Source organism: Clinocottus analis, unplaced genomic scaffold, assembly GCF_023055335.1.
Source record: "Clinocottus analis isolate CAN_PGR_092001 unplaced genomic scaffold, fCliAna1.0.p SCAF_14, whole genome shotgun sequence".
In the NCBI taxonomy this organism is placed as follows: Eukaryota; Metazoa; Chordata; class Actinopteri; order Perciformes; family Cottidae; genus Clinocottus; species Clinocottus analis.
Window position 1 is genome coordinate 2,698,216 of NW_027175865.1, and position 14,850 is coordinate 2,713,065.

Genomic DNA, 14,850 nt, shown 5'->3' on the forward strand with positions numbered 1-14,850 from the left:
CAGAGTATTGATTAGCATGAAGAAGAATTCCTTTTATTAATTAAACTAAGATAGAAATCAATTTCTGAAGAAAATGGAAGTGACGATGTGACCAATTTAAGAAATGTTAACGTCTTAAATGTTCATGAGTGAGATGTCATGCGGCAAAGTTTAAACACGCAATGCAGTTTAGGTAAGAGTGAGAGCTAAAAGCAGTTGAAGTGTGACTGGAAGCATTGGAAGGCACAAGCTCTGCACGCAGTTGAAGTGCTAGTTTTAACGTAAGAGGTGAAAATAGCTGAAGGGTAAGAAATGAAAGCAGCTGAAATGTTCAGCAGATGAAAAGCCACTTGAGTTAACAACGAAAGCAACTGAACTGCACTTTAAGGCGTAAGCGATGAAAGAAGTTTTAGTTGAACCGTAAACAATTAAAACGTTTTCATTCGAAGTGCCAGAAAATAGTTGAAATAGATTAGAGCGCCGTGAAATGTTTATTTGTTTGCATATGAGATGTTTAAGTACTGAAGCAGTTGAAGTGTCAACTGAAGCTCTGAAGGGTTTTAAAGCGTCTGGTAAAGCGAGAGAGCCAAAAGCAGTTCAATGTGTATGACTGAAAGCGTTTGAAAATGAAGTGTAAAAGACAGAAGTCAGTTTGAAATGTCTGTTTTGAAGCGTTGTAATAAAGTTAAAGCAAAAATAAGTTCCGTATGAAAGTATATTCACGACTAAAAACAGTTTAAGAGGTGAATTAATTGCACAAAATTGTTAGTTGGACTCTAAGCAGTTGAAACGTCACTTGGCGAGTTCGCTCTGAAAGCAAATGAAGTGTAATTTAAAGCGCGAGAGATGAACGCAGTTGAACTGTGAAGGAACGCATGTGAAGTGGAACAGCAACGAAAGGAAATACAAGCTCAGTTGAACTGAAGTGCTGAAGTGTCAGAGAGAGTTGAAGTGTGGGCACCGCCACCGGTAGCAGTTGAAGTGTCAGGCGAAGAATCTGAACTGTCGGTTTGAGAAGAAAAAATAGCCAAAGTGACAGTTCAGGAGTGACAACTGAAAGCTGGGATGCTGTGTCTGGTGAAGGTGCAGACACGGGTTGCCATTTTGAAATCGCAGTCGCTGATTTTGCAGCTGTAATGTGTTTCGTACGCGTAGAAGAAATGAAATGTTTTCCCTGAGAAGGAGGAGCGGTCTTCATCGGGACGTGAGGAACATCATTACCAGTAACTTCATCTCTGCTGGCTGTTGTTCCTCAGCTCGTGGAACGCTCTCACAACCTCAGTCAGATGGAATATGGCGCCCAGCCGCTCAGTAACCAGATAGCATAATGGCAGCTCTGCCGGCGGCGGACACATGAAAGGCAGCAGAAATGTGAAAAATATACTAATTTTACAAACTTTCAAGTTCTTGCTGCGTACGTTTCTTTGGGGTTCAGCGCGTCGAATGAAGTGACGGTCGACAATTTCTTGCACGAGAGATGAAACACGAGATTATAAAATGTCCACTTTGACAATGTCGAAGCTGCGTTTCTGCACGTCCTCCTTTAAGCACGCGGCTGCTTTTTCTACTCAGAGGAAACGGCTCAGGACGACGCTGCAGGTGTGGACTCACCTGTGCAGGTTTTACATACAGTATGCACTAAATGTATGGCAACACATTTTACAGGCAAAGTGCTACAGGGACTGAAAGAAGAAAATATACACACACACAAATATATATATATATATATATATATATATATATATATATATATATATATATATATATATATATATCGTGCAGTTCATCATGTGGCCACTAGATGGAGACAGAGACTTGATTGTCAAACTTGTATTTAAATAAAAGCGCATCTTAAAGTTGACATCACCCTGAACATAGGCCTCCTTCTCTGGGAGGGAAACTTGTGTCTGGACACATATTTTATTTATTTTAATTTTAATTCATAATGTGACTAAATGGTAATTTAGTTTGAGATAAACTTGATATTACAATTGATGCTGGTTCAAGAATAAAGACGAGAATAAAAGACAACACATGTTTACTCACAGCTCTGCACGTGCTGCATGGAAGGAGAGATACTCTGCATCACCCCATCTTCATCTTCATCTTCATCCATCACTGAGACGCAAACACACAAGAATTACAATTTCATTAGTGTCTAAATGACACAAGTAAAGTATTAAGTTTAGCATCTAAACAAAACGTTAAGTATAATTTCTCATACTTGTTTTAATATGCTGCATAGAGTTTAATCCATGAGTTATTAATTAGGTATATGTTGTATGATTAATCTGATAACTACCTAGTCCCTCATTAGTCACTCTTTCTGTCACAAACATGTGGAGCAGAGGGATGATGTTTTCCTGAGTCGTTGGTAAATATCTTTAAATAGAAGGACGAGGCTGAGTGCTCCGCTAGCTCCACATCCTCAGACCTCTTCAAGGTGCTTTTAAAGATGAAGAGAGAAATAAAACTGGTCACAGAAAGGAAAAAGCTTTTCAGGTACAGAGAAAACAACTTGAAAACACATTATCACCCATGATGCAGTTGTGATCGGTCCAATTATTTATTTATATTATGTTGAACTTATATTAATAATATATATATATATATTTATCTCAAAATATATGACCTATTAGTCACATGACCGGATATTGGTTTAGAAAGAAAGGACAAAAAGCTTGAGTAACGCACTAAACGAAGCCTCCATTCATTCTCTACGGCGGTGCTGAAATACCCGGATGTGATATATCTTTGGCCGCTAGAGGCGCAGTGGAGCCGTTTTAAGTTTCGCGTGAACGCGCAGTCACGTGCACGTGTCCGGTAGTTTATAGTCATGTACGTTAAACTGCTCCACATGTTTGTGACAGAGTTACTAATCAGGGACTAGTTAGTTATCAGATTAATTATACAATATATACCTAATTAATAACTGATAGTGTTTTATTATAGCAGCATATTAAAACAAGTATGAGTAATTATACTTAAGGTGTTGATGCTAAACTTTAATACTTTACTTGTCGTTTAGACATATTAATGACATTGTAATTATTGTGTGTTTGCATCAGTGATGGATGAAGATGAAGATGAAGATGGACAAGTCTCTGTCTCCATCTAGTGGCCACATGATGAACTCCACGCTGAATAAATCCACACACAAGGGGAACTTCTTGGCATCTGTCATCTCTTTTTATTATTCATCAATAATCAATAACAATATTATAAATAACAGACAGTATTGTAAATCTATGTAGGGCACGGAAAGCAAGTTGACGAGAAAAAAAAAAGTTGATACAACATCACATACACGCAACAAAGATCTCAACAGGAAACACGGGAATCAGCATGTGGAATTGCTCCTCTTAAGATCAGAAGTTTTTAAAAACAAAATGCAATTTGCATTAAAGTGTCGCAGTCCCTCTTCACTGAAATAACCACATCTGGGTCGTTTCCTCAGCGTGTAGCTACATCTTACAGCACGGTCGCCCCGAGTCGGACTAAACAAAACTCAATGTGACTCACAAAGAGCCGACAACCTGACCCGACAAACGTAGCTCGACTGCGTCCCGTTTCCTGGACTGTACACGGTCAACGGATCACTTTAACCTTTAACACCTGCAGGACGTGGAGTAAATGATAAAACTCATTCCTCCTTAAGAAAAATTAAAATTAAAATAAAGAGCGGAACGTCAACGCCTGCTACAGGAACCCAGAAGGAGTTTTATTGTCGATTAAGGCCGAAAAATAAACGGCAATCTGTGATTTAGGCTCCTTCGTTGTCACTTTTTAAAGTACTTTCACCCTTCTTTAAAACGTTTAATGCTCCTGGAAGCTCAGATGTGGCCATCACAACCGCTCCAGTACGTTAACAGACATCATGAGGCACAAAGCGAGCTGTCGGGTGCGGATGTAATCAAGGCCGAATATGTCGACGTACAACTGTGGATGCTGGTTGTGTACTACTGGGAGGATGATTGACGATCGATGATGTCATTTGCTGTCTCTGAAGTGTGCAGGACGTTAACGTGCAACGTTTGAGGTCCGAAGGAGAGTCGCGTCTGCATTTTCTGTTGCGAACGTCATCGCAAATGTTCCTATCTGAAGAAGTTAGGCGCAGCGAGGTGGCATGTAAAACGGCTTTATGTATTTACAGGATCACGGGAAAACATTCAAATAAATGATTCTTCTATTTTTTCAAACCCCCCTTACAGCAACTTAACGCCGCTTGAAGGCGCGGGCCAGCATCTGTAATTATTATAATACCTGGAATAAAAAAATAACACTTGAAAAAAATTCAAAACTCCACATATAAAAAATGGGAACAATGAAAGAAATGTATAAAAAGACATTTGAAGCCGATTTGTTTAAAATGCTTTAAAACAAAAAGAAGGCAGATTGACCCTTTTATCCGACACACCGGGTCCAGTTGGAGGTCCAGTTGGAGGTGCAGTCGCACCGTGTTGCCCTCCTGTTGTGTGGTTGAATCCATCCTTTTTGATAGTCCGTTTGTCTGTATGTGCTCCGCTTTAGTTTTCAAGTAATCCCAAATCTCAGTGACATAATCCAAAGAACGATTAATTTCCCCTCCATGTGCGATTGTTCCAGTGGTTCCTCACCTCGTCCATCACCGAGGATCAAACAGTATAAAAAAAAAAAAGTGCCGAAAGCTCAAAGAAGCGTCACGAAACCAACGTGATCCCGGTGGTCCACGTCGGGCTCATGAGGACAGTTTGGAGTAGCTCGGCGGGGAGAACTTGCGCTTCAGGTATTTGATTATGTAGAGAGGAAGACAGCTGACCAGCGTGATGGCGGACACCTTCCACAGGAAAGGCCAGGTGGTGATGAACGACAAGTCTGGAGGAGGAACAAAAACAGAAGAGCAAACAGCTCGGGTACACGCGTCTCAGCATCGCGTCGACGCCGCGTGAAACACATGCGGGGAACAGAAACATGGAAAGGAAAGTCAGAAATGGTTTTGATGAAACGGAATGACACAAGGGAAATGGACAAAATGGCGACGTCACTGGAACGAAAGGAGGGGGCGGAGGTGGGGGGGGGGCACATTTAAGGGCCGCACACCTACCGAGGAAAGATCCAAAGGACACCCGGCCTATGCCTGCCGCCGACACGCGGAAGAAGCAAAAGAAAACGCAGCAGAGAACAGAAAGAGTGAGGGCGGCACAAAGGTCAGCAGTGAACAGAGAAACAAAAAGGGGGGGGGGGGGGGGAAGAGAGAGAGAGAGAGAGAGAGAGAGAGAGAGGGAGAGAGAGAGAGAGAGAGAGAGAGAGAGAGAGAGAGAGAGAGAGAGAGAGAGAGAGGCAATGAAAGAGCAGAGGGCCGAACTGCTGCACCAAACACTCGGGTGTGCTTCATGGAACAAGACGTACTCAACTGTTTGAGGTTAAAAAAAACTTGTGTATAACTTTTGCATCGAGCGCGAGCACACGTCAGAGTACTCTCGAAGCGAGTAAACTTTACTCACCAAAGTACTCGTTGAGGAAGGCGAGCGAGGCCAGGTAGCAGCCCAGGCTGAAGAACTCGGCCACCACCATGAGCCAGTGCCAGGTGCGGATGGTCAGCGCCACCATCAGCAGCTCGGTGAGCACCAGCGCGGTGAAGGAGATGGCGACCACGTGCACGAACTCGGCCTCGAACAGCACCAGCGCGCCGTACATGAGGATGCCACCTGGTGGCGCCGGAGAGAAGGGGGAGGGGAGTGAAACCAGGATCAGTTCAAGGGTGAGCGGTTGATTGGTTTTCATGCGTTCTTTCTGTCACGTTTCCCTCAAGTCTGAGCCACGAGCACAGATTCAATGACATCATTTGTGAGCGTAAAATGTGCTCTTGTCTGCGTCCAGACAGTCGCTCATCTTTTTGGGCGCCTCCTGTATCCTGATAGTCTGTCACATCACCATCATAACGCGACACAAATTGAGCCTAACGGCCTCTAACCGATCACATAATTGCTTTTCATGCGGCGCATTCCAGCAAGTCAAACTCTGGAAGAAATTAAAAGCTAGATTGGCGCCTAATATTTCCCCCCCTCCGCTGTGGTTCCTCTCATATCGTCTTCACGTTTCTCCCCCTCCACACCTCCTTCTCCTCCTCCTCCCTCCTCCTCCTCCTCCTCTCAAACAGACCTGGAATTGGCCTTTAATTAAAAAGCATCGAGCTGTCAGGAAGTCACGCTCCAGCAGGAACATGGATCTTTCTCACACGCCGCATGGCTTAGCGATTACAGAAATATCGATTTACTTGGACGGACAAAAGCCCGCATGTAGAGGCGGATGGCGGTTGGAAACCTAAGATACTGAGAAACTGGACTGTGCGAGGGTTTTTTTTGAAGAGGGGTGGGTGGAGGGGGGGGCGTGGTATTAAAAGCGCAGCAGACGTGATGAAATGGCGGTCGGAGGAGTTGCTTTGGCGGTCTCTACAGTAGCGGGCTGCTCCGTCTGTACCGACGTTCCCCATCCACTCGGAGGAGAACACAAGCGGAACCGTTCTCCCTCCCGAGAGCGCTCGATTGGGGATTTAGTTGAACCACAACGGCGCTCAAGCGACACTCCTGTTAATATTCCAGCTCGTTAGAGGCATTATTGTGTAATTCACACTCAAATAGCAACTTGAGACTAATTTGTAATTTGTGATTTTGGGCTTTACAGGTTTTTTGTTCTTTTTTAGTGTTTTTTTTAAATTCTTATTCAACTGTTACTCAGAGGGTCTTTGTGCTCTTTCAACTGTCATCTGGTTGGACCGTTGGACATTTTACTCTCCATGCAAACAGGTTTTTTTGTGCAAACCCTTCATACAAAATCACATCTATTAGACTTTCTACAAACTACAAGCGTCAAAAATGTGGAGTAGACCTCTCAGCCATCGGACTGTAACACCAGCTTTTGTGGAAAAAGTATGAGATATACACTGTTAGAATATTGTCTGTGTGTCTTACCTTGATACACACTGATCAGAACCCAGATGAGGAAAGTCTTGAAGGATAACGAACGGCCCTGGAAGAGAGAAACACTGTGAAACAACCTGCAGGAAGCTGGTGGGAGGAGAAAACGCAGATTTACTTGGTCAAACGTGTATTTTTAAACAGGGGCACTGCACCTTGGTGAGGTCTTTATAAAGCTCTGGGTAGAGAAGAGCCATCTCCGGCTTCACATCCTGGTCCAGAACCAGGGAGAACACGGGGAACATGGTGTACATGGTGGCGTAGCTGCACAGAACAAAGCAGCGTTCAGACGAGGAACAAGCCCACATCGAGCTAAACATCCACGCATCTGCGCCGCGAGGCCGCTGACTCTTTAGAAACGGGCTGTAGTATTTAAAAACGCAGGGGGTCTCTCAAGCCAAAACAACAAAAGACAGAGTTTGCTGACGTCGTGATATCGTGTTGCGAGGGTTTTATAATCTTCAGAGACCTCCTCCCACTGATTAAACACAGTTTCTGTGTCGCTTGTTTCTCTGATCATTTTAAATCCAAGTGACTAGAAATCCATCATCCGGTTAAAATATATAGTCCAACTCTAAAAAGTGTGGCTTAAACCTGGATGAAAAGTACATTTATGACCGATTCTAGGGGATAACCACAACGCCAGGGACCAAATTAAACAGATTTGGTTTTAAGGAAAGTGCTGGAAACATTTGGGATAGTGCAAGTAGAGTACATACCCCACCATGAGGAAGCCCTGGTACAAGGGCACCGAGGCAAAGTAAAACACGGAGGAGAAGACCGCCTGAGGACACAACGCACAAACGGTGTCATAAAGTCAGTTATTTAGGAACTTTATAGTCCACACACACAGTGGAAAACTTGGCTTCAGCTCCGAGCTTTAATGAAAAACAAAGAGCGTTAATTGAAGGCAGACGTCGGGGAACAGACGTTCATTGTTTTCCGAGCGGCGGCCGTACCTGCATGGTGGAGATGATCATGCCTCTGTGCATGACGAACTGACCCAACGCCGCCGAGCGCTTGTAGCTGTTCCTGCCGTGGACCATGAGCAGGCGACCGATGTGCTTGAACTGAGTGATGGAGAAGTCTGCGGCCAGAGACGCCTGCTTCCCTTCCTGCCCACACACACAAGTACAAGGATGCAAACGCTGCTGCTGCGGATGTAACGCGTTCAAGTACTTTAGCGCCGTCTGCTTCTAAAGAAATTAATAACCAACCTAAGTATTAAAAAGGCAGATGCAGGATGTAGAACTTGAGTTTCTAGTGTCACTAAAGTATATCAGTTTAAAAAACGGAGAGTTTTAATCGTTTATTCAAGATTATCAGAGAAGTTTCTGACTGAGTGACAGACCGTAACCCCAAAATAACTCTTGAGGTCTTCATGAGAAGCTCTGGATTAAGCATTTCAGTAGTTTATGGAGACTTTTACCTTTCCTTCAATCCCGATACCACAGTCTGCAGCCTGGATCATGCTGACGTCATTTCCTCCGTCTCCTACCATGAAATAAAAAAAACAAAAAACATTTATTTCACAATGTACGCTCGAGGTTCCTTCTCCTGGTGAGCTTTGACTGCCATCTTGTGGATAAACAGAGTAATACCGTCTCTGGCGTGTGTGTGTGTGTGTGTTTTACAGTCATATATATACATCCATTCTGAGCTTTAATGCAGCGTCAGCACCTTGATGAACACGAGTGCAGGTAATCAGACTCTTGGGGCACAAACTGACTCCCGATCCTCAAGCACAGTATAAAACAGGACTTTGTGTTTAATTAATCCCGTCCTGCGCTTTCCTCCCTCGGGGGACTGAGCTTAATCTACACAGACGGTTTTTTTAATTCAGGATTTTCCCAGGCTGCTCTGTGGACCGGTGCCAACAACCGCCCCCCCCCCCTCCCTCCTCGCTCGCGATGCCGGCGGCGCGTCGTCCGTCAGCGACTCGCCTATGGCGCAGGTTCTGTTGTCCGTGTGCTGCTTGAGGAGCGTGACGATCTGGGCCTTCTGGGTCGGGGAGCAGCGGCAGCAGACCACCGCCGGACACTGACACGCCAGCTCCACGAACTCGTGCTCGTAGTACCGCAGGCACACCTGCAAGAGACGGAGAGGTTTAACAGACGCTGAAGGTTTCGGAAGCGTTTACATTGTTGTTTATTTCAGTGTAAAGTACAGAAACCCTGAGATGAGAGGGAGAAATCTTTATAGTTTCATCTCGTGTGTTTATGACTTTGGAAAAAGGAGAAAACAATGTTTTTTGTTGATTACATTTGTTTTTTCAACTGCGGTAAAAGGTTTTGGCTTATGTATTTTCTTAATATATGTACCTTTTTTGTTTAGAGTGGATGGAAACTGACCTGGAGTAAAACAGGAACACTTGAGTATCACAACAAAGAAAAATGATCCGGAGAAAGAATTATAATAAAAAAAAAGAAACATGCCAAAACTTTCTTCTCATCTATTTTCACAGGTTTAAGTTACTTTTTAGCTAAATTCATAAAGACTGAAGAGAACAATTTAGACCATCAGAATTGTATTTTTCTCACTCTCTCACTATTTTATATAAACTTCTGCTTAATTGTTACAAATTCGTACCAAAACTTCCAGTTTGGTTTTGCCTCGTAAAAACCCCCCAAAAAGGAAAAGAAACAAAACATCTTCTCGTGATTTGTTTTGCTCTTCAAACCCTCAAGTCCTTGGATGAACTCCAAAGTGTTATGTTTGGCTCTCTCTCTCTCGTTGTGTGTTTGGCTGCACCCTCGGCATCATCTGCGAGGAAATGTCACCGTGCTGCAGTACCTCTAAGGAGTCTCCAGAGATGACCAGAGCACAGTCATGTTTCCTTCTGAAGGCGTTGAGCTCCAGATGGGCCTCTCCTCTGCTGGAGATCTGCTCCGAGACATAATCACCCGTGAGGACAGTTATAGGCTTTTTTTTAAAAAAATTTCCCCGTCTCCGCCTTCCTTCACGTAGGCGCGTTACGATCGCAACGGAGATTGGGAAAGCGGAGCGAGCGTACCGGTTTGAAGACGTGGATGTCCTGGGTTCTGGACACCAGGTGGGAGCTCTTGGCGATGCACGTCGCCGTCTCCAGCTTGTCCCCCGTCAGCATCCAGATCTGAGGAGCAAACGAGATGCCGGTCGGCATTAAAAACGAACTTGACATATAAAGATGAGCATTTTTCCTCCCGTGTCGCGTCTGATTACAACCCTGACTCCCTGTCGACATGCGCGTGGTGTCTGTTTGTTCATCGACCAGGTGGAAGTGTGTCACCTTGATGCCGGCGTTCCTCAGCAGCTCCAGCGTGGGCCGGACGTCCGCCTGCAGCTGGTCCTCCACGCCGGTCAGACACAGGAGCTCCATCTCCCTCTCCAGGCTCTCCACCACGGCCGCGACCTTCAGGCCTCGGTCGTGGACGCTCAGCTTCGCCTGGTTGTAGCGGTTCTGCGCATGGAGAGAGGAGAAGGTGGATAAGGAGACAGAGAATGAGGGATGGTGGGGTACGAAAAGAGGGCTTGAACAGAGCAGGCAACTGGGAAATAAACTCGTCAATGACAACAGACATTGAACAACCTTTAAAAAGGCAGAAGACACCAAGTCATGAAGCGAAATCCAAGAGGTTTCACGTCGATACTGCAGCATACAAACCAGTAGAGTCCATTCATACCTCAAAGTCCTGGTACTGCTCCTCAGACAGGGACTTCTTGGCCACCACCAGCGTCCTCAGGCCTTCTCTGGCCATGTTCCCACACTGACACAAAGGAGAGGAGGACGTCAGGAAATTGGCTTAAGAAAGCTGGATTTCTTAAGCTTTATTTGACGATTTGAGGCATCTCCAAGATGAAAATGACCTGGATCATCCTCTCTTTTAGAGCGGCCGCCGCTGCATAAGTACACCACGTACAGTACTGTCAACAGCGGCATATTGTTACCAACACCAAAGGAATCAATAGTGAATATAATCGCCTCTGGTGAGATTCAGAGGGCACAGTACGACAACGGGGCGGATGGCGGTTTATTTTTAATATGAAACACCGATGAGGGGGCGTTGATTGGTTATTGACAGGCGGACGAAGGGGGGATATTACATTGTTCAAGAATATGACATGCGGTAATTACTTCAACTTTATGTAGGTCACTAATTAAATCAACCGCCGCCCGCAGTGCTAAATGACTCAATAATGCCAATATAATTATGAACATATGCACACAAGACCTTCGACCACCAGACTGACGTCTCTCCATGGATGTCCTGGTTACAGGACGCAAAGAAATGTCACTGTGTGTGTGTGTGTTTGTCGATTATACTTTCACATTTCATAACAACGTACATGTTTGTCATGAAGCCTGTGTAAAAGTGTGGGTTTCTGTCTCTAGCGAACATGTTTTTGCATATTTTTGTCTGCGTGCTCGAGGTTGAGCCGATTCACACGATTGTTTTCTACATTATTGGCTGCTGACTTCACTGAACCGGCCTTTCAACAACCTTGTTTCAGTCGCAAAAGACATTTCTGACCGTCAGCTGGGCTGAAAACAAAGCCGCACGTTGCCTGTTTGCTGGCCACATTTTGGGTTTTTCTCATGGCTCAACAACCGGAGCGACTGCTGATCAACTCCACACCCGATGTGTCACGATCAACTTAAAGTCAGGCACGACACGAGATGAACGAACCCCCCGGTTTGTTATCTTCGCCGCCACATTGACTGTAAAGGAGCCGGGGGGTTGAGATTTAACTCTTCTTTGTTTGTGAGATCTGCGCTCCGCTGACAGCACTGATGTTCTCGTCCAGAGGAGCTCATTTCTAGCGAGTAGATGGAGACGATTTTTATGAAAAAGACACTTGACACACGGCTGCCGGGTCCAACTGGACAAGTAATAAAAAAAGATGTTTGAGTCAAATATATGTGAACACTTCAGAGTCGGATCAACCGACGCGCCCTCAGTGTGTCGTATTGACGAGGAGCACCTCGTCGATACCTCCTCTTCCTCCTCCTCCTCACCTCTTCCTCCAGCCAGTCGTTGTACTGGACGATGCTCGCCATTGCGACATCGGCACCCTTCATGTAGAAAGCGATGTCTCCCGTCGACTCCTCCTGAATAACAAAATGTGCGAGTGCAGAACAATGCAGCACGTATTTTAGGCGAAAACTCGAATTTGAACTAAAATCCTGCACATTGAACACACGAAGAGACACGGAAACACCACAAAGGACGAAGCGTCACACATCCGTATTGTTTTAGACAAGTTTCCACACCCTGACGATGATGCCCATCCTTTTGCTCTCGGAGGTGAAGGGGAAGATCTGCAGGATGTGGAAGGAGAGCGTCTGACCAGAGGGAGTCCTCAGCTGCAGGGAGGTCAGGTCTCTGTTCACCAGGGTCAGGCCGACGCTCTGCGTCCACCGCACCAGCTCCACCTGGAGGGGAACGAAAACAAGGCCGTCAAATTCATGCTCCTGCCTTGAAGATGCAGATTGAAGACCCAGTGAGACTTTAAAGCCCCGACTACACAAACATATAGGATGGAGGTGTCCTGCAATGAGTTTTCTGGGGAACTGGGGAATGATTAAGCAGCAAACATGAGGATTTTTTTTGTAAAGAACCTTTTAGAAATATGTATTTTCCCATTTTTAGAATGATCACGGTCCGTCAAACACAAACGACTTTTTGTGACTTTATGTGTAAAAAAAAAAAAAAGCGACTCCAGGGGCCGTAAAGCCGATGAATCTAACTCCACTCCGGTTGAAAAGACAAGGCATGAGAGAGTTACGGCATCCTCCAGAGCCGCCGAGCGCTCTCCTCATTCAGCTCCAGATAAGTGTTTTTCTGTTTCTCTTTCCTCTTTTCCTCCTCAGCAGGAACTGCGCCCCCCCCCTCTCCTCCCTCCATCCCGAGTGAGCGATCAGCTGCACACGACTCAATCCTCAATGGGTTCATTTTCAATTTGCTCACTCAAAGGTTGTTATTATACTCTGACCTACAAATTGGGACTTCCTGTTAATACCCCGTTATTTCTTCCCGCTCCCCCCCTTTGAGCTCCGTAAAAAAAAAAAAAAAAAGGCTGCGTATATTTACTGAACACACATCTGTGTGTCATTATCCTGGTCCTGGTGTGTGTAGCTACACCAACACACACACAGAGACGCACACCATGTGTGCAGGGCCCTAAACCTGGCTCTTTAATCTACTCTTTCAGCTCTACAGGAACTATTTAAAAAGGGCGAGTCGTGTGTTGCAGCGGCAACAGAAAGGACTACTTTATGACAACGGCCGGCTTAAACAACCCGATCAATCGTTCCAATTGTGCTCCAGTGATCATGCAAATCCAAGCGACAACACTGCCTTTAGACTCGGCAGCAGCTCAAGCATGTCGCGCTGAAAATGGGCCATTAAAAGGTTTAAATCTCTTCCTGTCAGCGGCAGCGGCAACACAAAAAGGTGCTCGCTGGAGAGCAGAGTTCAGCACACGTATAGGATGTGGTGCAGGATCGCAATGGAGGGTTTTTTCTACTTAGTTTGAAGTTCAGGGTCACAAATAACCTACGTGGCAATAAGTCCTGCGCCTCACTGGGGACATTACTTGATTTTTGTATTGTTTGAGCTGTGTTAGCTCATATGTCATACATTTTGGAAAAGGTGCGATTTAAAATTTGTATTCACACGACCTTTCAAAAGTTCAGGGGGTCACTTAGAAATGTCCTTATTTTTCAAAGAAAAGCACTGATTTTAAATGAAGATAACATTGAAATACACTCTCTACATTGTTAATGTGGTAAATGACTATTCTAGGTGGAATTGTTTTTTAATGAAATGTCTACATAGGTGTATAAAGGCCCATTTCCAGCAGCATCGCCTTAAAAAGACAACCTGTGCAATGATGTCACACAGCTTACACACACAGCTATAACACTGGCCTTCCTTTGAGCTAGTTGAGTATCTGGAGCGACACATTTGTGGGCACTTATCATTTGCCAACGCCTTGTTGCTCGCCTGGCAGCCATTTTTAAAATAAGTGCCCGAGCGCGAGGACGTGATACTTCATCTGTATATTTAAGGTTACATCTTCCTCCCTCCACTTGGACGATAAAGCACTCGGCTTCCCGCACATGGCGGCCGTTAAACGCGACAGTCAAACGCTCTTGTCTGATATTACAAGGGGCAAAGGTCACAAGGGGGGGGGACTGCTCACCAGTAGGTCACATGATCCCCCCCATCCTCTCTCATCTCATCTCCTTAATGACGGCTCATTACATTAGAGAGGCCGAGCGGAGAGCCGGGGGCCAAACTAGCTACCGCTGACAGAGGAAGGCGACGGCCAAAAGATCTGATGCTGCGGTCAAGGAGGCGAGGAGGAAGAGAGGGCTGGATAATAAAAAATAGAAAAGGACAGGAGGAAGAACAAAGAATGGAGTAGAAGGGGACGGGAGCGCTCCGCCGACAATCACAGACCTCCACCTCTCATCGTCTCCGGGAGAAAATTAAATATTGATCAATCCAAGCAGTGTGAGACAATGGAGAGGGAAGATTGAGCAGAGCGGGCAGGGATATAAATAAATATATACATCAACTTGTGAGAGGGGAGGGTAGAAACTGAGATTTATCTTTCACCACCTTTTTTTTTAATCTTCATTTTGATCACTAGACTTATAGACCGGAGGGGTTCGATGCGAAGTATGCAAGTCTCACAAAAGGCTTTACGAAGCCTCGCATGTCACGGGCGATAAACATGCCAACCGGCCTGAAATGGGTGTGTACGGGAAGATTAACTGCACATCAATACACATTAAACGTCTCTTTTAAACAAACACAGACTGTAACTTTTGTCCCGATCAAAAATCTTTGCCCGTCTCTTCACTTTTTTTCAATTATCATCAGCCCTCAATTTCTCTATTGATGAATTCTTCCGTATGATTAGAGAG

At 45.1% G+C, this 14,850-nt stretch overlaps 1 protein-coding gene across 3 annotated transcripts in view; it reads right to left on the reverse strand.

Annotated features, from left to right (window-relative positions):
• Window positions 1-3,452: 3,452 nt before the first annotated feature.
• Window positions 3,453-14,850, reverse strand: part of atp9b (ATPase phospholipid transporting 9B) — a 37,404-nt gene continuing 26,006 nt past the window's right edge. For 2 of the 3 annotated variants that reach the window (XM_068575339.1, XM_068575341.1), the window contains 15 exons: window positions 12,187-12,348; window positions 11,932-12,024; window positions 10,598-10,681; window positions 10,204-10,374; window positions 9,949-10,047; window positions 9,729-9,818; window positions 8,879-9,023; window positions 8,365-8,429; window positions 7,895-8,050; window positions 7,655-7,719; window positions 7,091-7,199; window positions 6,930-6,987; window positions 5,463-5,666; window positions 5,063-5,095; window positions 3,453-4,833 (listed from right to left, as the gene is read on the reverse strand). In XM_068575339.1, the coding sequence (XP_068431440.1) occupies window positions 4,697-4,833; window positions 5,063-5,095; window positions 5,463-5,666; window positions 6,930-6,987; window positions 7,091-7,199; window positions 7,655-7,719; window positions 7,895-8,050; window positions 8,365-8,429; window positions 8,879-9,023; window positions 9,729-9,818; window positions 9,949-10,047; window positions 10,204-10,374; window positions 10,598-10,681; window positions 11,932-12,024; window positions 12,187-12,348 (1,671 nt within the window). In that variant the 3' untranslated portion in view covers window positions 3,453-4,696. The remainder of the gene's footprint in view (window positions 4,834-5,062; window positions 5,096-5,462; window positions 5,667-6,929; window positions 6,988-7,090; window positions 7,200-7,654; window positions 7,720-7,894; window positions 8,051-8,364; window positions 8,430-8,878; window positions 9,024-9,728; window positions 9,819-9,948; window positions 10,048-10,203; window positions 10,375-10,597; window positions 10,682-11,931; window positions 12,025-12,186; window positions 12,349-14,850) is intronic. The other variant, XM_068575340.1, reaches the window with a different exon arrangement.